We start from the raw sequence: 23,305 nt of genomic DNA on the forward strand, positions 1-23,305 counted from the left end.
AGGAGCCATTCTTATGTTCCCGATTATCCACATTCCTTCCTGATTTAAGTTGTTTTGCGAATAATCATTCAGAGGGATTTTTAACGTCTTCACGGAACCAGCTATCGATATCGATCAGTAAGAACCTGCAGCATTACGAAAAAATATTTGTTTTGTCAATTTTTTCTTACAACAAACATGTAATAAAAGCTCATGATCGAAAGAAGAAACCACTATATACTCTAAAACTGTTTTAATCATACCAACAATAGGACAGATCGGTGTTGTACTAGATTTGTAGTAATGAGCTGAATTTTTGTATGGTGAGAAGGTCAATTCTCCGTTTCTGCAATGAAATGGTGTAAAAAGCGTGGGTATTATGATTCCTTGCCTAATTTGATCCTGTTTGAGCAAAACTTTGGGCAACAGTGTTGTTGTTTTCTCCATTTCTTGCAACATAAACAACATAGTTATCCAAAGTTTTGCTCAAACAGCATCAAATTAGGCAAGGAATCATAATACCCACGCATTTTGCACCATTTCTTTGCAGAAACGGAGAATTGACCTTCTCACCATACAAAAATTCATCTCATTACTACAAATCTAGTACAACACCGAACGTGCCCCATTCAGTAATCTCTATGGACTCTTATTTTGAGTAGATCCACAAGTAGTAAAGTTCACTACTATTTATTCATACGACCCAATGTTTCATTTTTATCGGAGTAAAATTTCCCTGAGAACCCAAGATATTCCCTGAGTATTCCAGGTTTTCCCTGTTTAATAAAAATCCCTGAGGATTCCGGTTTCCCAGGTAGTAGACTCCAAGACTTCCATTTTTTTCGTGATTGAAAACATGTTTATTTTATTGAAAATTGTGAGACACCTTGTGCGTTAACGGGTTAAGATGATGGCATTTCTAACCCGGGGGCGGTTGCGTCGTGTATGGAGTACACGCACCATTAAAAAGGCACGCTCGAGGTACACACAGGTCATTATTACGCTGAGAAGCACGCTGAGCATACACCACGATAGAGTGATGGGCGTCAGGTAATACCTGAAGAAGGTTAATATTACATTTTGAAGATTTGAAGATAAAAAACTTCTCAAAAACTGTTACAAAAATGATTCTATGATTCCATAATATAAAGTGTGATAAAAAAAACGGATAGATGAATTCGCATTGTGACTTATGAAATCAAGTAGTTTTATGCACTTCGACTTGGAGACGATAATGATAAAAATGTTACTGTGCCATAAATCAGAGTATGTATCAGTATTTACAGTAGTGATAACCATTCGACATATCATAGTCATAATGCGGGAGAACTTAAACTATTTTCACATTTTTGAATCACTCTTTGGCATTGCTCTTTTCAACAAACGAGCATACCAAACCTGTTCAAATATTTACGCCAGCAACGATGCGAGAAGAGAATCATAGCTATCGTCACCGCATTTCAGCAGTCAGCACCAGAGACAACAGTAAAATAAACGAAATCAAAGTGGACATTCATTGTTGGTCGACCCGTCTGCGTCCGTCTATGAACGATTAGATTCTAGTACTGCAAACAAAGGCAGATTAGATTAGTGTCTGTTCGCTACGCTCGGTGGTAGAGCGAATACAAAATAAGATTAATCTATTTATTTAGTTCTGGGAGCATGCTGTGCTGCTGACTGGTGTTGTGTACCTACATACACTTGTTGCTTCCATTATTGAGCTTTAAATTCTCCGATTCTCTTGATACGGATGCGCACTAGTGCTCGCTCTCTCAGACATTGTCAGCTGTTACTGATGGGTAGTTTTCCCTCCTCGAAACCGTACGACACGCGTGATCATTTAGACAGCTTAGTCGTTGGTGGGTACCTAGGTATTGGTGGATGAGCGTATCGCCCGCCTTCAAATCAGTCTAAAATTATCGTTCGCCACAGACGGTCATAGCCGAGAGGCCACCACGAGAAGCACCACGAGCATCACCATGCATCAACTCACAGTAGAATCTGACCCTCCGAATAGCATCGAGTACGCCAAGGGAAGGGCCAGTCCGGCCGAAGCCATGCACAGTCACGAGAACAGTCGAAATCTAAAGCAAGTGATCCAGCAATGGACCAGCTCGGAGCGCTTGAGCTACTCGATCGAATTAATTCCAAAAGAGGACTTTGTGCTGGATTTAAGCCGTCTCAACCCTCAGCCGATGTTCTGCTCGTTACCGTGGATTTCGGATAACAACCTCCAGTATCAGCGATTCGTCGATACTCCAATGCTCAAAATGACCGCAAAAATAGTGCCTCACTGTTCGGTGATGAATCACATATCGTGTTACAACATTACCGAGACCCAGGTGGACAAGTTCGTCGAGATGGGCAATTGGAATCTGTTTGTGATCCGTGGCGACACGGTCGGCGAAAACCAGCGCTTCAAGCACTCGTCCGATCTGGTCGAGTATCTGCGGAGCAAGAACAATCCCGAAATGACCATCGCCACCGGAGGCTACCCGTACGTGCATCCCGAGTCACCTTCCTTGGACTATGACGTCAAATATCTGAAGCAGAAGGTAAGTCACTTGAGCAGTGGAAAATAAGACTGGTGCGCGGTAAAATCTGGACGGTGGGAAAACGGCGTACCCAAGTAAACAATCAAAATTTGCGAAAAGTGTATATATTTAATCGTAAATTTAGCTAAATTCAATCGCAAATGTAGACGCCAGTTACAGAAAAAGTTTGAATTATGCTAAATTCAAAGTCCTATTGCGTCCTAAACAGACCCAATCGAAAAAACATACAAAAACTCTAGTTGTTCCTCATGATGGTGAACAAATGAAATTGTGCCTGAAAAGTGCAAGTGCATATGTACAAATGTATGCATTAATCCGTATAAGTGAATAATAAAACTCGTAAAAGTGACATCGCAAAGTGAGTGCCCAAACCTCTCGTATACAATACGATTAAAATTGTGATTGCCGGCCACGTTTTTTTGGCAACATTCCTAATTCAATCAGATAAATACACGGTTACGCTAATGATAATCATTCCCATCGCAACCAACTTAGACTATGCGGCGTCAAATCAAACTAGAAATCGTTGAAACAGGTACTATAAAATATCACAATAACTGGCTATTTTAATGTCATATCGCGAAGGATTAAAACTTAATCGTCTCAATGTACAAGCGAATTTGTGCACTGCCCGTTTCAACACGAATTGTTTCATAAAACGATAATAAACTGAAGGGTGTCCATTCAAATTCAGTTTTCCGAATCCCGGATATTTCCCGGGTATTGACACACTTCCTGGGTATGAACAAACGCAAATTATTGTTCTAGTAGGACACTACTCAGTGCATTTTTATACACAGTTTTAATTTGATCTATAATTTAACATGAAATTTAAAGATTTCCTGACTTCAAGAATTATGATTTAAAAAAATTTACTAACTCTACAAACACCAACGTTAATTTCCCATGCATAAATTATTTGTTAAATTTTGTGAAAATCTCAAGTAAATTTTTGTTCTGCTTCCACTGTCATTTTAAGCAATTTTTTGGTTGAATCCAAAATCTTTTGCCACAATTTTCTATGAAATACGGAGAAAATGTATTTCATAGATTTTTTTTTAATTCTTCTCCAATAATATCTCGAGGACATTCAACATTTCTTCCTCCAGGAAGTACTCCGTGGGTTCTGCGAAAATATCTCCCAAAAGTTGCACCTACAACAAAGCTGTGTTTACCTAATATTGCCGTAAAATATCAGGGATTCTGTAGGTATAGGATACTCTTCCGGGGATTCGAGTAATGTTTCCGGAAAGTCAAATGTTGTGGTAAACTTTCACACTTTTTTTTCACTTTCTTAGGGGATTCCGTCAGAGTCTTTCAGGAGTACCGTGATATCGGGTGAAATCGATCACTTTTCGCAGTTTTTGATGCCTATTTTTTTGAATATTTATCGATATAATTAAACTCAATGCTGTAAAACAAGTACAACAGTGGCTTTCATCAGTCAACGGTTTTGAAACTTTTACCACTTATCATTTATACTTATCTATATATACAGGGTGTTAGGTTCATGAGTGCAAACTTTTTAAAGGGTGATAGAGGACCATAAATGGTGAAAAAAATTGTTCTACGCATATGGTCAAATCTCAACCGTTACGTAGTTATTGAACTCCCCATGTTTTTGACTCTTATTGCCTTAACTGGCTATAACTTTAAAATGGTCAAACTAATCGCAGTTCTTTTACTCTTATTCGAAAGATTATTGAATTTTCTATCAAATGGCATCTTTGAACCGATTGGTTTAGTTAAATAACTAAGTTTTCTAGAGCAAAATAGCTAAAAATAGTGTGTTTTTATTTGTTTATGTCCATTATCTTTAAAACGTGTGTAATAAATTAAAATTCTTTCTTTGGCATAGTTGTGGTCCCTGTTTTACTCTACAATTTGTTCTTTGACGCCAAACTTCTAACTCTTATCGTTTTCTTGCAATTTTGATTCAAATGTGCGGCACAGTGTGCAAAAAAGTGCTTACCATGACGATTGCAAATTTATGATCTGAAATGCGACGTTTAAATCGAAATTGCAAGAAAACGATAAGAGGTAGAAGTTTGATGTCAAAGAACGAATTGTAGAGTGAAACAGGGGCCACAACTTTGCCAAAGAAAAAAAAAATTAAATTATTACGCATTTTTCAAAGATAATTGACAAAAACAAATTAAAACACACAACTTTTAGGCTATTTGCTCTAGAAAACTTAGTTATTTAACTAAACCGATCGGTTTAAAGATGCCATTTGATAGAAAATTCAATAATCTTACGAATAAGGGTTCAAAAATGCGATAAGTTTGACCATTTTAAAGTTATAGCCAGTTAAGGCAATAAGAGTCAAAAACATGGGGAGTTCAATAACTACGTAACGGTTGAGATTTGACCATATGCGTAGAACAATTTTTTTCACCATTTATGGTCCTCTATCACCCTTTAAAAAGTTTGCACTCAAGAACCTAACACCCTGTATAAAAATGCAGTGGCATACGTGGGACCGCGCATAACTTGCCAACGGATGGTCCGATTTTGGTCGTCCAAGCTTTGTTCCGTTAGTTTTCACCCAAGGAAGGTTTATGAGGCAAAAAACATGGGAAAATTGAGAGTTTTTGAAAATCGGGTTTTCATACATTTTGAACGGGGGCTTGGCTAGAGACTTGAAACGTCAAAAACGCAGTAGGCAAGACAAAGTTTGCCGGGGTCAGCTAGTTATTTATAGATTTTTTTATGGCGAAATCGGGTTTAGCGAACACTTGGCAGCTAGAAACATTAATTCCAATGCTACGATAATAAAAGTTTGAAAAAATGTTTATGCCGTTCGCCTAACACGTAGTTTTTGAAAATAATGAATTTAATACAGAAATATGTGATTCATTGGCTATCTCATTTTTCAATAAAAAATGCCCCTAAAGTAAATCAATTCCACCCAAAATGGCAATAGTTTTTTTTTTTAAATTCGCTGTAATTTTCAGTATTGTACTTATTCTTCAGATTTTTATTTGACTTTTGACTAAAGCTCCCCAAAACAGAAGTGGATAGGTACAATTGGTTTCTTTGACGGTGTTGAGATAATTCCATATTCGGAATCTGCATGTCAAACTAAGCCGAAATCCAAGTTTTCATGAATTTTGGAGCCCGGGAACCTATTTAAAAATCAATTTGAAGTTTGTATGGGAGCGATTTGATGAATCACCCCTCGTCGGATTTTGTACTGGGTGGAGCTGTCAAACAGTTACCCAGCTGTCAAAGGGTGTTTTGAAAAAATCTCTTTGAAATTTATTTTAGGTATCATAATAAAGTTCCAAAAATCAAATGGCTCAGAAAAAGGTGCTTTTTCGTTTAAAAATATAAAATCATTGATTTTTTCTAAATTTAAAAACTCAATTTCGCTGTGAATTTTGTCAGGCATTTTTCAAGAATTTTCCCAGGACTTCAACTCACTAAGAATGTCACTAGAATTCCTTCAGGAACTGATACATTTTTGCCAGAAGTAACGTCTGCAGGTTTACCGAGTTCTCTAGGAATTCCGAGAGGGCCTTTATGGACTTCTTCGGTATTTTCACAAGAATCCGGCTGCTAAAATTTTCCTAGCAAGATTCGAAAAGTCTCTCGGGAAATCTTCAAGAAAATCCAGAAATGTGATAATAGGACGCAATCAGTGAAGTACTAGATTGAAAGTAGTGAGCTGGATTTTTGTATGGTGAGATGATCAGTTCTCCATTTCTGCAAAGAAATAGTGCAAACAGCGTGGGTTAAATGATTTCTTGCCTAATTTGATGATGTTTGAGTAAAAGTATGGGAAGCTGTGTTGTTGTATTATTTTTATCTTGAAACTACAACAACACAGTTACCCAAACTTTTGCTCAAACATCACCAAATTAGGCAAGAAATCATATAACCCCCGCTGTTTGCACCATTTCTTTGCAGAAATGGAGAATTGATCATCTCACCATACAAAAATCCAGCTCACTACTTTCAATCTAGTACTTCACTGATTGCGTCATATTTTGCCTAAGAGGAATGGGGCACGTTCGGTGTAGTACTAGATTTGTAGTAATGAGCTGAATTTTAGTATGGTGAGAAGGTCCATTCTCCGTTTCTGCAATGAAATGGTGCAAAAAGTGTGGGTGTTATGATTCCTTGCCTAATTTGATGCTGTTTGAGCAAAACTTTGGATAACTATGTTGTTTATGTTGCGAGAAATGGAGAAAACAACAACACTGTTGCCCAAAGTTTTGCTCAAACAGCATCAAATTAGACAAGGAATCATAATACCCACGCTTTTTGCACCATTTCATTGCAGAAACAGAGAATTGACCTTCTCACCATACTAAAATTCAGCTCATTACTACAAATCTAGTACTTCACCGATCTGTCCTATTCAGGTTCCTTCTACGTGAATTTATCGAGATCCAACAGAAACTACTAAAATTCCTGATAGGCTGCCTGTCTAAAAAAAGTAAACCGACGGCTCTTTTAATGTTGCTAATTGCTAACATTCTTTTCAAGACTTGCTAACTACTGTCATTAATGCAGTACGTGCAGTACAGACATACACCATAAAGAATTTTTCCGAAGCCTTTTTCAATTTCCCGTGTTTTTCCCATATTTTTCCCGATGAATTCAAATTCCCGGGATTTTCCGTATTTCCCGGATGGATGGACACCTGTAACCGTATCTTATTGTGACCGTATTGCATACTGAAAGTTAAAAAAAAATTAAAATAAAATAAGAGCACGAAATTCGAATGTATTTATAATGTTGTCTAGGTGTATAATCACTAGCGTGTCCCAAAATTGCATATAGTCGAAAAGCTTGGGGGCTCACCTTGCAAATGATAGCCAAGGGTGTTAGAAACAAACTTTTGTATGACGGCAACTTTCAGAAATGACGTTTAGAGGTCGCCCCGGCGAGATTTTTGAAAAATCGTTATTTTTCTTAATAAGTTTCATACAAGAGTAATTCTCGCTGAAACCAGGCCGCCATTTACATAAAGTCTGGGATTTCAATTTTTGCTTGCTTATTCGCTAGAATATGATAAAAAAGGATGAAAACCACTTTGGTTGGGTTAAATTGATGGACCCCTCGCTTGGCAAGGGGCTGACAAGGTGACAAAAATGACGATTTTTCATCAAATTGCACCTAATTTGTCGCATAATATCTCAAAATTTAATATTGTAACATATACAAAACTTCACTCTTCTATGAAGGGACTATAGACCTTTCATTTGAAGTTGAAAAATTTTTGGCAGCCATCTTGGATTTGGTCGCCATTTTGAATTTTATCATTAAATTGCGATTTTCGCTGTGTTCGCAACCACCCCGAGCTCATCATTAGAAACCTGAGAGTCTAAGCTTTTCAAAACATTCAAAAATTTAGGTGTGCATTGACCGCAACAATGATATATCGATTAAAACGTTAGGCGACCTCCCATTTTCTCATGTGTGGATAACTATGTTGGTTATGTTGCAAGAAATGGAGAAAACAACAACACTGTTGCCCAATGTTTTGCTCAAACAGCATCAAATTAGGCAAGGAATCATAATACCCACGCTTTTTGCACCATTTCATTGCAGAAACGGAGAATAGGAGGCAATCAGTGAAGTACTAGATTGAAAGTAGTGAGCTGAATTTTTGTATGGTGAGATGATGAATCCTCAATTTCTGCAATGAAATGGTGCAAACAGCGTGGGTTATATGATTTCTTGCCTAATTTGATGCTGGTTGAGCAAAAGTTTGGATAACTGTGTTGTTGTATTATTTATTTCTTGCAACTTTAACAACACAGTAACCCAAACTTTTGCTCAAACAGCATCAAATTAGGCAAGAAATCATATAACCCACGCTGTTTGCACCATTTCTTTGCAGACATGGAGAATTGATCATCTCACCATACAAAAATCCAGTCACTACTTTCAATCTAGTACTTCACTGATTGCCTCCTATTGATCTTCTCACCTTTTAGTTCATTACTACAAATCTAGTACTTCACCGATCTGTCCTATTTGAAACAATTTCCATTTTTTTCCAATTTTTTTTCAACCTAGACACATTTCAAAGTAGCTAAATATGGAAACCGTCTTTCTTAGTAAAAATCTAGGAATATACGTGTTTCAAAGTTGTTTGAAAACCTTCAATGACAAACGTCTCGAAATCCCGCTTCAACAGTGTATCAGAACATCAGGCCCACATATCTCAAAAAGCAAACTTTAAACAACAGTGCATTTTTCTTGCACACTTGTAATAAGCTACGAAGAAATTAGTACGCTCGAAATCGTGAGTAGTTGCAAAAGTCTGTCCTTAAGTGGTGCAATGAACGACTTATGAAAATGAGTATACCTAAATGTAAAATGGAATTTGACATGCTATAATTAGGCTAAGGATCTGTTCCAATGGGGCACGTTCGGTGTAGTACTAGATTTGTAGTAATGAGCTGAATTTTTTTGTATGGTGAGAAGGTCAATTCTCCGATTCTGCAATGAAATGGTACAAAAGCGTGGGTATTATGATGCCTGGCCTAATTTGATGCTGTTTGAGCAAAACTTTGGATAACTATGTTGTTTATGTTGCAAGAAATGGAGAAAACAACAACACTGTTGCCCAAACTTTTGCTCAAACAGCATCAAATTAGACAAGGAATCATAATACCCTCGCCTTTTGCACCATTTCATTGCAGAAACGGAGAATTGACCTTCTCACCATACTAAAATTCAGCTCATTACTAAAAATCTAGTACTTCACCGATCTGTCCTATTTCTGCTGCTCGCTGCTTGACATAATGTCGCATTTCAGAAGAAAAGAGGTCAAACGTATAGATCTGAAACTCTTGCTTGTAATATCCACACATCCGAGGAATCGAGGAAGTGAAATCGCCATTTAGCAAACGAAATGACTTCAAGTCCGTTCACTCGGAAATCCTTAGATTTCGCAAGGATTTTATTTAACTGACTGACTTCACTCAAACTGGAAACATTTATACAAATGTTTTTCTAGCTGGATCGTTCAGCAGACCAGAGAGTTTTCTTGTAGGCCTTGCGAGCCGACCTGAAAGCCTCCGAACCAGCCGAACGTCGTCTGTTCCAACTCTTTCTACATTGCTTCCTGAGTTTCGCCAGATCAGAGGGGATCCTCTTGTGGAATATTTGTATGTCCGGATTTTACCGCAAACAAGCCCAAAAATCGTGAGAGACATACGACATACAGAAAAAGCACTTTTTCGAATGTGATAAATGACGATGCGCAAGACGTCCCGTAAGGTACTCGACGCGGGGTTGGTGATAAGATATGCGCGCGGCGACCGCTAGTGACATTGGCGAATATGTTTGTAAGATGCCACCAAAGTAGTAGTGCGGTACTAGAATTCACGATCACCTCTCCCCATGTAGCTTGGCGCTATTTTTAGCGATATTTTCATTGATGATGATGGGTTGAACGTTTCTTTGCCACGGACGAAGAAAATCCGCTCGCCTAAACACGCCGTCGTCGTCGTTGTCGTCGTCAGGCATTGTTGTGGGAAGCTCACTCCGAGCCCCGACCAAAACAAGTGCGCGAGAAGAATTTGGCGAAAAATGCTGATTTATCATGAACTAGGTATACACAGCTACTGAAGCCACTGCCCATTGATAGTGAAAATGATAACGGCGTGGTCGGCGGCGGCATGGCGTTGCACATCACCACATCAGCGATTGATGTTGTTGTGGTTTGCGACTGATCACAGATAACGGGAATGGATCAAGTGACCGACGCTTGATGTGCGTTGTTCAGTCATATGAAGCGGGGGCAATTGTAAATATTTTCCTTTTATGTGCGAAGCTTCCCTTAGAGAGAATACATGCCACGAAAGTTGATCGTTCTTGACAAATAACTATGGCTATCTATGAGAACGAGCATGTTTAAGAAATATGAAAACCTAAGTGGTTTAATTATCCCATGCGATTATAATGAGTATTGATCAGCAAAATAATTTTATAAAGTGAAAATTCATTCGCAATCTTTAGATAAACTCAAGTCAAAATGAAGGTCACATGCTACAGAATGGTTGTTTTGAGAGGTTCCAAAAATATTCTTCTGAAATATGCATCGACCTGTTGCGTCACCAACCACAGCACATGAGAAGATTGACACTTGCAAAGATGCAGAGAGCAAAGGAAAATGTTGTTAGATTGTGTTTTGATAATTTGAAATACTTTTCTAAGCTATTGCTCCTAATCAATATTCCAGTACGTTTTTTCATATGAATCATAGATACTTTTCTATTCAAATTTCTACCTCTGCTATACTAGTTTTGTCATGTATCATAAAACTTCATTGCTTTATATTTTACATATACCGTAATCCGGGGTAACATTGATCAAAATTTTCGATCTTTCGTGAATAATTCTCTTATTAAAGCAAACGTTACATGTTTTATATTTCTAAAACAAGTACTGACCCTCTGAATATGTGTTAAGCTACTCAAAAAAGTATTGTGTTGAAGTTTCACAGGAAACTTTAAAATAAGATTTTAATCAATTTTTTTTTATTTATTTTTTTTGACTTGGGGTAGCATTGATCACCTAAGTGATCAGTATTCGTTTGTGTGAAAATGCCCTTACTTACTAAATTTGGGGTCTCTGATTCCAAATATGTTGTCCAAATTCCTACAAGTTATGCACTTTTTGAGTTATTTTAGGATTCTGAAAGTCTCTGAAATAAAGACAAATCAATCAATTATTTTAGGATTAAAATTCTCGAATAACGCCTAAAGGTAGGCGATTGCTTGAGGAATTGATAGTCTGCTTTGAATAAATCGTATATTTTACTAAAAAGAACACTTTCATAAAGGTTTCGGTCATTAAATCCAAATCTAGGGTATCATATTGAAATTATACATGGATTTCTAACCTTATATTGTTTCTTGTATTCACACCGAACATGAATGTTTGACAATGTATCTCATCGTTACGAAACACAGTTAACCCTTTATAAGGCAGTGGCAACTATATTGCCACCTACTGTTTGTATTTTTTTCTGTTTTATAGCAATTTATTTCAAACTTTTTTTTTGGTTTACGCAAAATTAGGATTACTAACAACGCCTGGTATTTTTTTTGGTACTAAACAAAGCTTTAACAACAATTTGGGGGCCATTTGTAGTCTCAAAAATGGCTAAATTTGACCGCGTGAAAAAAACTCAACCAAACTTATTGTAAAATAATCAAACTCAAACTTATTGTAAAATAATAGATTTGGTAAATATTTAAGGAAATAGTCAAATTATGGGTTGACATGAGCTGAACTATACAGTTTAAATTATGGGTTAAGCCCTAATCCACTCTAAAATGTCTTTTCCGACTTTTTTTCGAATTTAAAAGAAGAAAAGTACCCTAACCGGGCAGTGGCAAGAATATTGCCACCAGCGCTGGTGGCCTAAACGGGCAGTGGCAACTATATTGCCACCTCAAAAGCTCGTTTTTGGGGTAAACGGGTAGTGGCAACTATATTGCCACCAGCGTTTTTGGACTGAACAGGCAGTGGCAACTATATTGCCACCTAGATTTTTGAGAGTTTCTTTCAAACAAAAATTGTTTTGTACATGTATATAATCATTTCCATAATAGTATGCGTTGACAACTCTTCTAGTTTTCTCGGCCTTATAAAGAATTAAGGAAAAATTGATTTATTTCAATGTTAAGGAGAAACATCAGAGAGTACAAATATGGCTGCCACAATGGCCGACTTGGTGCCCTACTCGCGTTTTCAAGAGCACCGATCTTGAAAATTCGTAAACAAATGCGCTCGATTTAGAAAAGCAGCCTCCTCTCGCAAGTGAGCAAAGCCAGGATAAACAAGTGCGGCTTGGTTCGATGCTTCGTTCGTCAGATTTGTGCTCCTAGAGTTTGTATGCAAAATTGCAATGGGACTTCTTGATGTTTCACCTTAAAGCTAAGTTTCGTGTTGCCAAGTAGAGCGCTCAAGTAAAATTCCCTCTTTTTCCGCAAGTAATTTTGACAACTGATCCAGTATGGGGAGAAACGTTACTTTTCCTTAGGCCGTTCGCAATGCTGTTTTATTTTGTATGGCGAGTTTTAAAAATTTTAAAACTCGCCATACAAAATAAAACAGCATTGCGAACGGTCTTACGGAATAATAGCGCGGACAATTTTTCCGCAAGGAAAAGTGACAGCTCCATTTGATTTGCACGGGAGGCGTTATGAGTGTTACACTTTTATCCTTACTTGCCATCTGCGAACCACTCAAGTAATTTTGAAGCGGAATCATTACTTGACCATTACTTGTCCTATCTTTTTGCACAGTACGTACGAAGTGGAAACTAGCCATAAGCAAATTCAATTTTCATGAATTCCGTGTTTTTAATAGCCAAATAACAGCATTAAGAGACGAATGCCGAGAACGGTAAAGTCTCTCTAAACAAAAAAAAATAACAGCAGATTACGAAACACCATTCGTGAGCAGAAACTATATCAATTAAAAATGTTTGTTTGAACATTTGGTGAGGTCGGTCAAGCCGATCAATGTTACCCCGCTGATCAATGATACTCCGTTTTATGGTATTTTTTCATTAATACTTTAGCAAGATTATTAAACGTGTTCAAACTCCCAGCTGCATGATATATCAATGATGCCTTTACTGGTATCAACTATTGTGGATTTAGCACCAAATTGGGGTCGGAAGTAACTTCATCGACTTCCGCTGCCTTTCCTATGCGTTAAACATAACGTAGTAAGTAGTGCGCTGCATAGCAAATCTGATGCTCTATACAGCGCACTACTTCCGACGTTATGTTTAACGCATAGGAAAGGCAGCGGAAGTCAATGAAGTTACTTCCGACACCAATTTAGTGCTAAATGCACAATATTGAATGAGATGCTGGCTAACAACTAGGCGGCAAACAGAATAAATAAACAGCTTGATAGTCCGTGATGGTGGTGACACTAAATCAAGCTCCGGCATAGCAGGCACGTAGTTATGTACTCCAAATATACTGCTAGGCACAGGGTTTTTGATACGGGTTTGTCAGGTTTTGTTAAGTGGATGCTTGCTGCTTGAACCATTGACTGCTGCAACAGTTTCAGCTTTACCAAAATTAAGCTTTTCAAGGGAAACCAAGTCAATATTGAATCAATAAGGTCAGTATTTTCAACACTTGAAGCTAGAAATTAAAATGACTGATGATAAAATGATCGGGATAAACATAAATACATAATTATTAGGGTGACCCTTATATGAAAAACAATTTTGAAAAATGCCAGGTGTTACCTCTTTAATGGGGCACGTTCGGTGCAGTACTAGATTTGTAGTAATGAGCTGAATTTTAGTATAGTGAGAAGGTCATTCTCCGTTTCTGCAATGAAATGGTACAAAAAGCGTGGGTATTATGATTCCTTGCCTAATTTGGGCAAAACTTTGGATAACTATGTTGTTTATGTTGCAAGAAATGGAGAAAACAACAGCACTGTTGCCCAAAGTTTTGCTCGAACAGCATCAAATTTCATTGCAGAAACGGAGAATTGACCTTCTCACCATACTAAAATTCAGCTCATTACTACAAATCTAGTACTGCACCGTACTAGTACTTCACCGATCTGTCCTATAGGGCGCAATCAGTGACGTACTAGATTGAAAGTAGTGAGCTGGATTTTGTATGGTGAGATGATCAATTCTCCATTTATGCAAAGAAATAGTGCGCTTATTATGATTTCTTGCCTAATTTGATACTGTTTGAACAAAAGTTTGGGTAACTGTGTTGTTGTTTTATTTATCTCTGGCACCTTGAACAACATAGTTATCCAAAGAGAGTCTAAAACAACCAATAGGATGCAATCAGTCACGTACTAGATTTGTAGTATGTAATGAGCTGAATTTTAGTATGATGAGAAGGTCAATTCTCCGTTTCTGCAATAAAATGGTGCAAAAAGCGTGGGTATTATGATTCTTTGCCTAATTTGATGCTGTTTGAGAAAAACTTTGGGCAACAGTGTTGTTTTCTCCATTTCTTTCAACATCCAAAGTTTTGCTCAACAAGTATCAAATTAGGCAAGGAATCATAATACACGAGCTTTTTGCACCATTTCATTGCAGAAACAAAGAATGGGGCACGTTCGGTGTAGTACTAGATTTGTAGTAATGAGCTGAATTTTAGTATGGTGAGAAGGTCAATTCTCCGTTTCTGCAAAGAAATGGTACAAAAAGCGTGGGTATTATGATTCCTTGCCTAATTTGATGTTGTTTGAGCAAAACTTTGGATAACTATGTTGTTTATGTTGCAAGAAATGGAGAAAACAACAACACTGTTGCCCAAAGTTTTGCTCAAACCGCATCAAATTAGGCAAGGAATCATAATACCCACGCTTTTTGCACCATTTCATTGCCGAAACGGAGAATTGACCTTCTCACCATACTAAAATTCAGCTCATTACTGCAAATCTAGTACTTCATCGATCTGTCCTATTGATCTCACCATACTAAAAATCAGCGCATTGCTACAAATCTAGTACTACACCGAACGTAACCCATTACGCCATTTCTGTTCAAGAAGTCCTCTAAGAACTCCTTCAGGGACGCATCCGATGATTTCGACAGAAAATACAGGAAATCCGATTATTTCAGAAAAGATTGCTTCATGAATTCATAAAAGCATTGCATCGGGAATTTTGATAATAAAAAAATATTCAAAAGTTCCTCCACCGTATTCTTTTTAGTAATCCCCTTCATGAATCTCTCACAGAATTTCTTCAGAAAATCCTCCGCGAAATTATTAGGGATTTTCCAGAATCTCTTCGAAGAATTCCTTCAGGAATGCCCCCAGGAGTTTGTTCAAAAATTGTTCCAGGTATTACTTAGAGAGTCTTTCAGGGTCCCTTCAGCATTTTGTCAAAAAATTCCTCCAAGGAATTCAACAGACATTTCCCCCTTCAGAATACCTCAAGAGATTCCTGCACAGATTTCTTCAAGGAATACTTAACAAATACCTTCAACGAACCCATTAGAAATTCTTCCCAGGATTGCGGTAAATTTGGAACTATTCCTTCAAGAATATATTCGGAAATCTCTCCAATCGATTTTTTAAGAAAATTTATTTACGCATCCATGGATTCTTTGAAATATTTTTTCCAAGTGTTTCTCTAAGTTTGCAAAAAATCCTCCAAAGATTTGTTCCGAAATGGGGCACGTTCGGTGTAGTACTAGATTTGTAGTAATGAGCTGAATTTTAGTATGGTGAGAAGGTCAATTCTCCGTTTCTGCAATGAAATGGTGCAAAAAGGGTGGGTATTATGATTCCTTGCCTAATTTGATGCTGTTTGAGCAAAACTTTGGATAACTATGTTGTTTATGTAGCAAGAAATGGAGAAAACAACAACACTGTTGCCCAAAGTTTTGCTCAAACAGCATCAAATTAGATAAGGAATCATAATACCCACGCTTTTTGTACAATTTCCTTACAGAAACGGAGAATTCGCCTTCTCACCATACACAAATTCAGCTCATTACTACAAATCTAGTACTTCACCGATCGTGCCCTATTACCTCAGAATTTCTTCAGGAGTAACCTCGGGAATTGTTTTAAAAATTTATCCAAAGCGTTCTGGAGGAAATCCAAACGTAATTCTTAAAGGAACTTCGGGAAAATCTATTTTAGGACTCTTGGAGAAATACGTGAATGTTACCTGGTGGATGATTATTAAGAATTCAAGTAGGAATCGACGTAGAAACTCTAGGAAAGATCCCTGGAGGAACCTTAAATGTCTATAAAAACTATAAAAGAAATACTTTAAAAATCTTTGAAACTGCCCCAAGTAACCACAAGCATTATATCATTGCACGAATTGGACTGAATATCAACATTTGCAATGCGAAATGCAGTAATTCCACACTTGTCATGCAATAATCCTTTAGATTGGCATTATCAATGTAATGATGCATTGCATTTTTCTTTACATAAGGGTTCATTAAAAGGTGATATAAGATAATTCAATAATTCAACATTGCAAAAACTGAATAAATGCAATGTACAAACTAGCAAAGTTTGCTCTAACAATACAATTATAAAAGCTTGACTCTAATGGTAAACAAATCAAATCAAGAAGATTGAACAACTTTACGGTCAGCTCCATCAGTATTCAACATTTCTGGTTCGACTCCCGACCAACTTAATCCCCATTTGAGCCATCGATCGACGACAGCAAAACCTTTTTAGAGATGACCTTTTCTCTTTTCTGTAGGCTGCTATCATATGCCAATAATGATGGAAATCACAATTAGCATATGAGCAGTGTTCGAAGGGTGTTTTAATCGTCGTTTTAGTTTTCTTATATTGATTAAATATCTTCTAAAATGCATTATTTATTTATCAGAATGTAATGAATTACTGTATTCTATTACATATGACATAGTCGTTTTGCCTTCTACTGCAATGATTGAGACAGAAGATCAGTTTCCTTTTAGTTAATGAAAAATCTGTTGTTATCACTGCAGCAGAAACGGTCCAAGGCACCAGCGCGATGGAACTCATCTAGCGGTCAGCAACACTTCTGGTTCGACTCCCGACCCGGCGACAAAAAAATAATGGTTAAAACAGTCATGTCTGGGGGGCATCAGTACCGTCGATAACGAAACGGTGCTAAAAATAGATTTTTGTTTTGGTTTTTCGTGTTGCACGTATTAAGCATGTGCAAATGCAAATATACAGCACATGCATTTATGTTACTTTAGCAATGGCTGTCAGCGTGCTGCAATATGTGGCACTTATTTGATTTTAGTGGGGCCCTTTTCGACTTTAATATTGCTTCAATGAGGGGTTTAAAGCAATGCAGCATTATATTCACAATTTTAAATATAACTATAGGGCAAAATTGATGCACTTATATACGGCTTCGTGGTTACTTGGGTGGGTCTCCAGTTAGCCCAGCGTTTAAGGCTATGGATATGCTCATTGAACAATATATTGAGGCATAGATCTAGTGAAAACGTTACATACTGATAAGTTATTAGAGGCGGTAACATGAACGTGCAGCGATGGAAAGAAGGCGAAATATTGTTATTCTGCATTAAGCAGTTTTATCAAAGATCTTGGGAGCAATATAACTAAAAAGAACCACATATAATATAAAGAAGGGAGCAAACAGATGATTCGGGGAAATGAGCCATATTTCGCTTTTAAGAAGAAATACTGTGTATCGAGCCTATTTGGCCTGATCTTGCTCTTTCAGGGGGAATATCTGCAGAAGTCCTTGGATGAAGTCTTCAAACTATTTCTGTATGTGTCCACCAACAAATTCCTAAAGATATCTTTGTAAAGGTTTTAAAGGTTTAAAATCTAAGAGTAACCTATGCAGAAATTCTATAACAACTTTTAAAAGTGGGTAAACTGGAGGAATTTATGAAGAATTATCAATAGGCTTTCTTGAAAGACATTTTAACCTTCCAGGACGCGCGCCATCATGCAACCGAAACTGCACCGCGCTCGCGCTGTATACAAAAAGCGAGGTTTTTGGTAGTGTTGTACTTTTTACAACAGCGCGCGCACTGAAGGGTTAAGAAATTTCTAATGGAATCTCCTGAGAATTCCTGGATGGAATTTCGATAACCAACACAGACTATTCTGAAGAGATCTCTTCATACATTGTTTAAGAAAGAATTCTAGATAACAGCACAAACTAATTAGGATAGGATCATTCTATTATAATAGGAAGCAATCGGTGAAGTACTAGATTGAAAATAGTGACCATGTAGTGGAAGTTGCAAGAAATCAGTTACCCACGCTGTTTGCACCATTTCATTGCAGAAAGAGATCATTGATCATCTCACCATACAAAAATCCAGCGCATCACTTTCAATCTAGTACTTCACTGATTACGTCCTATAGAAACATACTAAAGACTAACTAGTGTTCTCTTCCTTCACCCCCCTAGGTCGACCTCGGCGTGGACTTCGTCCTGACGCAAACCCTGTACGACGCCGCCTCCTACCTGCAGTACGTGGACGAGTGCCGTCGGGCGGGAATCACCGTCCCAATCGTACCGGGCATCTTCCTACCGGGCTCGTACGACCAGCTGGAAACAGTTCTGAACCTAACCCGGGTAAATCCACCGGCGGACGTGCTCGCGATGCTTCACTCGCACGCCCTCGATGAACCGGACGTATTCGAAGCGTTCGTGGTGAAACACTTTGTCGAGCTGGTGCGGACACTGCGCCAGGAACGACCGGACGAGGTCAAACTGGTGCACTTTTTCACCTTTAACCGATTGGGACTGCTGCGCAAGGTGCTCGACAAGATTGCGGATTTGTTCTAGCCAGAGTGAGATAGGGGCAGAGAGAGGCGGTGGAGAGCCTCTCACGAGGAATTCGACATGTCACTTGGACGAGTGATTGTCAATTTTACAGCATAGATATTAATCACGTTAAGCTAGGGTAAATTACATTTATCGCTAGCTGGATTTCAGAAACTAGTGCCAGCCATTTGCCATCATTAGACAGTAATTATAAGATTTTTTTTTTGTTTATTTTGCTCAAGATGGCCGTTTGAATTCAGATGACGATCATGCCTTACCATCGTGTACCAAAGGAGCTATCATATATTTTATCATATTTTTCTTACAATTAAAACGAAACTGAGAAAGGACCGACGAAGAAACAATACATATTTTTGACGTAGGACTACGTCCTTGGTTTCCAACTAAAAAAAGGAGTGTTCGGTAGTTTTAGCAAGAATGAGAACAAGCCCTTGGTTCCTTGCTTTCTGAGTAGGTGGATAGTTTTTTTTTCTTTTCTTTATTTCAGAGAAGTGTTGCACAGTTTCATATCAACTCTCGGTAAAGTACTTTTTTTTTCTCGTGAGTCGATCTCACTTTACTTCAGACTCAGATTCAAAATTGCAAATGATCTCTAGAACGTATTTTCGAGAATATGAAAAGCTAATGGTGTAGATGTGGGTGTGTTTTTGAAATGTTTATTTTAGTTTTGCCTCACTAATCTTTCGTTTCGTGTAAATAATTTAGAAACAACATTCCTTTTTGTTTTATTTTTCGAAAACATCAATCAAATTTTGCTACCGTGTATGTATGGTTCCGAGTGTTTTTTGGTTTTTGTATGAGGATTATGTTTTTTCTCTCCGTAGAGTGTTTTTTGCACGTATAAAAATCATTCGATAATTTGGTCTCATCCAGTTTTAACAAAAATTTTCCTAACAAACCACGACAGAAACATGCCGAAAAATAACAAGAAATTTTATAAATTTTAATCATCGAATGGTTCTTATAGTTTTTTTTACGTGGGAGTTGCCCAATCTGGTCGAAAGTCATTTGGCTAAAATAGGTTTTATTTAGCATTATTTTGTCAAAGGAAGGCTTCGAAAGTTTTCGATTTCAAGAATCAAAAGAACATTCTAAAGCCGCTTAACGTTCGTTTATTACAAATGACTTTTTACCAAATGAGCTTTCCCCTATTTTCGGTTGACCCTTATGTTTTCTATCCATGCGAAATATTGATAGGGTTGAGCAATGTGGCGTTTTGTTTGGATAAACAGTCGCGCCGTTTACTGTTCTTGATCATACAACCTAATGCTTGCTCCAGTATTTAATTCTAAACGAAGTACTAGAATATACACTTGGATTCTTTGGAGACGAATATGTCAACACCACGCCAATATGTGTTTCGTTCTGTAGACGCATTCACTAGATGCCAAGATGTCTATAAGTGAAGAAGTACTAGATTATTCCTGGATTTCCTTCATCAAGCAAACGATCTCAATCAAACGTTAATTTGTCGATTTCAAAGATAGATCTCAACGAAAAAACATCGATTTATGTAATAAACGATTGAGTCACGCTACAAAACGAAGTACTAGATTACACACTCAGTGTTTACTGGTTGGTCCACAGAACAAAAAGTTTATCATCGCGTAAATGCGTCAACCGATGGTTTATATCAGGCGTACTTCGACTCGAAACGGCTCCGAAAGCAGTACTAGATTGTACTCGCGACCGATTGTTTCCAAACTAACGCTCAAATGCTCGATCAATTGTCATTCCTACAGAAAAGTAGGTGATGACAAACGCTTGGAACCTGTTTCCCCAGATGGAAGGTCAACCGTGAATAGTGAATTGCGAGTTTGGGAAAAAAGTAAAAAGTAACAATTTGCAATTGTTTCAAATTTTCTGTTTCTGTCTTACTTTTCTTGGTCTCTGTGTTTTTTTTTGCTCCTTTTTCTTTTCAAGGAGATGGGGAAATTATTCTCAACTCTCGAGTTCGTCTCATCAATTACCATATGCCTAATTATGTTGCTGACGGTGTCTGTTCGATTCTAGTACTACAATTGTTGTTTACCTTTTTTTTACTGGCGAACAAAGAAATGTGTTTCTGCTGGTTGGTTAGTTTTTGTTTTCGTTCAGTAATTGTGACTGTTACTCTGATAGTGGCTAGTCAGTAACTTTGTTTTCTGCTTTTTGTTTTTACTGTTAGTATTAATATCCGGGAAAGAATGTATTTTTCGTTATGCGTCACGCATTGGGACACAACTTTGTCTTGCATGCGTGAGTTTTTTTGGCTTCATGGATATGATGGGGGACATTGACATTTGCTGTGCTATCTCTATTGTTTATTTAGTGAATGTGAAATGTTGAAGCTAGTGTAGAGAATCTCTTTCGGGAATTCTCCGACAACTGTTTGTAGCCAAATGATGTGTGAGTGTAGAATAAATACATTAATGAATTGTAACTGAGTTTGTTAACTATGGATGCTTGTTTGTGTGAGTGTGTATGTGTTGTGAATGGATAGAAACAGTTGTACTGAAAAAATACATTATTTCTTACAGATATACATATGTATTACTAGTAGAAACACACTTAGCTTAATTGGTGATTAAAATTATGCGTAGGGAAGCCGATTGTCCAACTTTCGCGAAGTAGTAGAATAGCTTTAAAGTGCCTAACTTTCCAAAACATGGACAGTTAGGCTTATTCATTTCGTTACTTAATTGGACAAACGTCTGCTACTAGTAAGGATTACAGTAAAATCTCGAACGTTATCAGCTGCAGTACAATTCCAACCAATGCGGTACTAGATTTGCCATTTCCAAACTTTACGACTATGTTAGCTTTCAAGATACAGCTAGAGAAAACCATTCTCGTTTCATACAGATTCGAAAAGCTACATTATTGATAACGTTTCCGCGAAAAATCTAATACTTCTAATTTGCAGTACTAGATTTGGCATTTCCCAACTTAACGAATACTATAACTTTCAAGATACAGCTAGAGACAATCATTTTCGTTTCGATTCGTAACGATTTGAAAAGCTACATTCTTGATGATTGTACCAGGAGAGAATCTAGTACTACACATTTGCACCTCCTGCACATACACAATGCGCTACAAAAAACAATATTCATAGTTTTGTATCAATCTGCTCGCTTCACTTTATTGTGTCTTATCCCCCGCGCAAAAATCTAGTACCGCACTTACAGCGCCTCCTGCGCCCATGTCAAGCCAGTTCAACGTCGAGAGTTTATTGTACATGAGTTCACCGTAGTTAGGCTCATTCCATTACTTCCTTTTCACCACGTTCCGATTTCTGCTTCCTATGATACTTTATATGAAGGTTTTTAAACAATACACAAACTACGATTAAAACAATACAGCATTATAAAAACGTGTTTTGATCGGCTGACTGACTCTGGTACCTCACAAGCCCCGCGCCGCCATCCGCCAGTCAGCGATCAAGAGTACCGTACAGAACTCATCGTTATCCATATGATTATGCAGTAGTAGAACGATTATAATGGTATTTTACCCTTTCCTTTCTACCCTCCGTTTGCCTCCCTGGTCGCCCTCTTGGTGGTGTTGCTCTGCACTCCGATCGCTTAAATCGATTCCATATGATTAAGAACCTTCAGTGTTTGTAATACTTGTTCTGCCAATTGTTCACCAACACAGTTTGACTCCTGAAATCGGTATCGGTAAACGAATCATCGAGCATTCAACAGCTGACTTGTCGGTAAAGTATTTGCCGAATTTCGGTCATATTACCGAGATATTGACAATTGACACTCAACCTTACTGGAATCTTGGTATTAGAATTGCCGATAGTCGGAAAATTTTCCCAAAATCAGTACCAAAGTTCGATTCAAGACATACCTCCATTTTCAGCTGTTAGATTCTCGGTAATTCATTCGCCGAGCTCGTTGTCAAAACTCAACTGTGAACATTTTTGTGTTGTTTTGTTTAGGTAAATGGTAATCAATTGTTTTTCTAACTTCACTTGTGACACAGGCAACTGGACACCGCTGTTTGACAGTGTAGTAACCGTGTCAAAAGTTTCCGTCCGGAGGACAGACTTTTATCTAAAATTTGAGTTAATAGAACCTGCCTAGGAGGGCACGTTCTCACTCGTTAGACAGGGCCTATTAACCGAATGTAAGCAAGTGGCTTACAGCGAATTGGCCACTTGTTTCAATGTGTGTGTGTTTTGGGTGTTTGAGTGTGTTATTTGCTTCCAGCACTGTTTCGATCTTGTTGTTCAATTTGTTTAGTTAATGCGCTGGTACTTGGTCGAAAATCATGAATTTATAAGAAGGTTTACCATCCTTTTTTCTGTAAATGCACCTTCTGACTACCGTTTGTTTCGTTGTATTGTCTTCAGACAAATTCATGTTTTTCTTGGTTTTCATCATGGCAGTTTGATAACCATTATTTTCCTTTTTTCAATAGGTTGTGACGACGGAAATAGTTGTTCAGAAGGAAGTAGCCAAATTGGAATTGTCTTGGAATAAAGCCTTTTGGAACACGAA

General features: G+C 37.7%; 3 protein-coding genes across 4 annotated transcripts in view; 1 reads left to right on the forward strand and 2 right to left on the reverse strand.

Moving 5' to 3' along the window:
- The window catches only part of LOC109397934 (transmembrane emp24 domain-containing protein 5), a 548,078-nt gene that overhangs the window by 296,086 nt on the left and 228,687 nt on the right, over nt 1–23,305 (reverse strand). The window lies entirely within an intron of this gene.
- The window catches only part of LOC109397838 (maternal effect protein staufen), a gene marked incomplete in the record, with an annotated part of 103,380 nt that overhangs the window by 24,589 nt on the left and 55,486 nt on the right, over nt 1–23,305 (reverse strand).
- Nucleotides 1,649–23,305, forward strand: LOC109418971 (5,10-methylenetetrahydrofolate reductase). 2 transcript variants are annotated; one of them, XM_062853934.1, is made up of 3 exons: nt 1,649–1,850; nt 1,912–2,534; nt 18,432–23,305. In XM_062853934.1, exons 1-3 carry the CDS (start codon nt 1,730–1,732, stop codon nt 18,810–18,812), a joined length of 1,125 nt encoding a protein of 374 aa, XP_062709918.1. In that variant the 5' UTR covers nt 1,649–1,729; the 3' UTR covers nt 18,813–23,305. The 2 variants fall into 2 exon arrangements, with proteins under 2 accessions (XP_062709918.1, XP_029709783.2); XM_029853923.2 differs by having other exon boundaries at nt 1,650–1,838.

The sequence above is a fragment of the Aedes albopictus genome, chromosome 2 (genome assembly GCF_035046485.1).
Source record: "Aedes albopictus strain Foshan chromosome 2, AalbF5, whole genome shotgun sequence".
NCBI lineage: Eukaryota > Metazoa > Arthropoda > Insecta > Diptera > Culicidae > Aedes > Aedes albopictus.

Excerpts from the sequence above, each read along its gene's own strand:
- LOC109418971 (XM_062853934.1), top strand. The coding sequence starts at position 1,730 with ATGCGCACTAGTGCTCGCTCTCTCAGACATTGTCAGCTGTTACTGATG. Across the intron at positions 1,851-1,911 it reads AGTCGTTGGTGGGTACCTAG|ACGGTCATAGCCGAGAGGCC; the intron begins GTATTGGTGGAT and ends CGTTCGCCACAG. Across the intron at positions 2,535-18,431 it reads TCAAATATCTGAAGCAGAAG|GTCGACCTCGGCGTGGACTT; the intron begins GTAAGTCACTTG and ends TCACCCCCCTAG.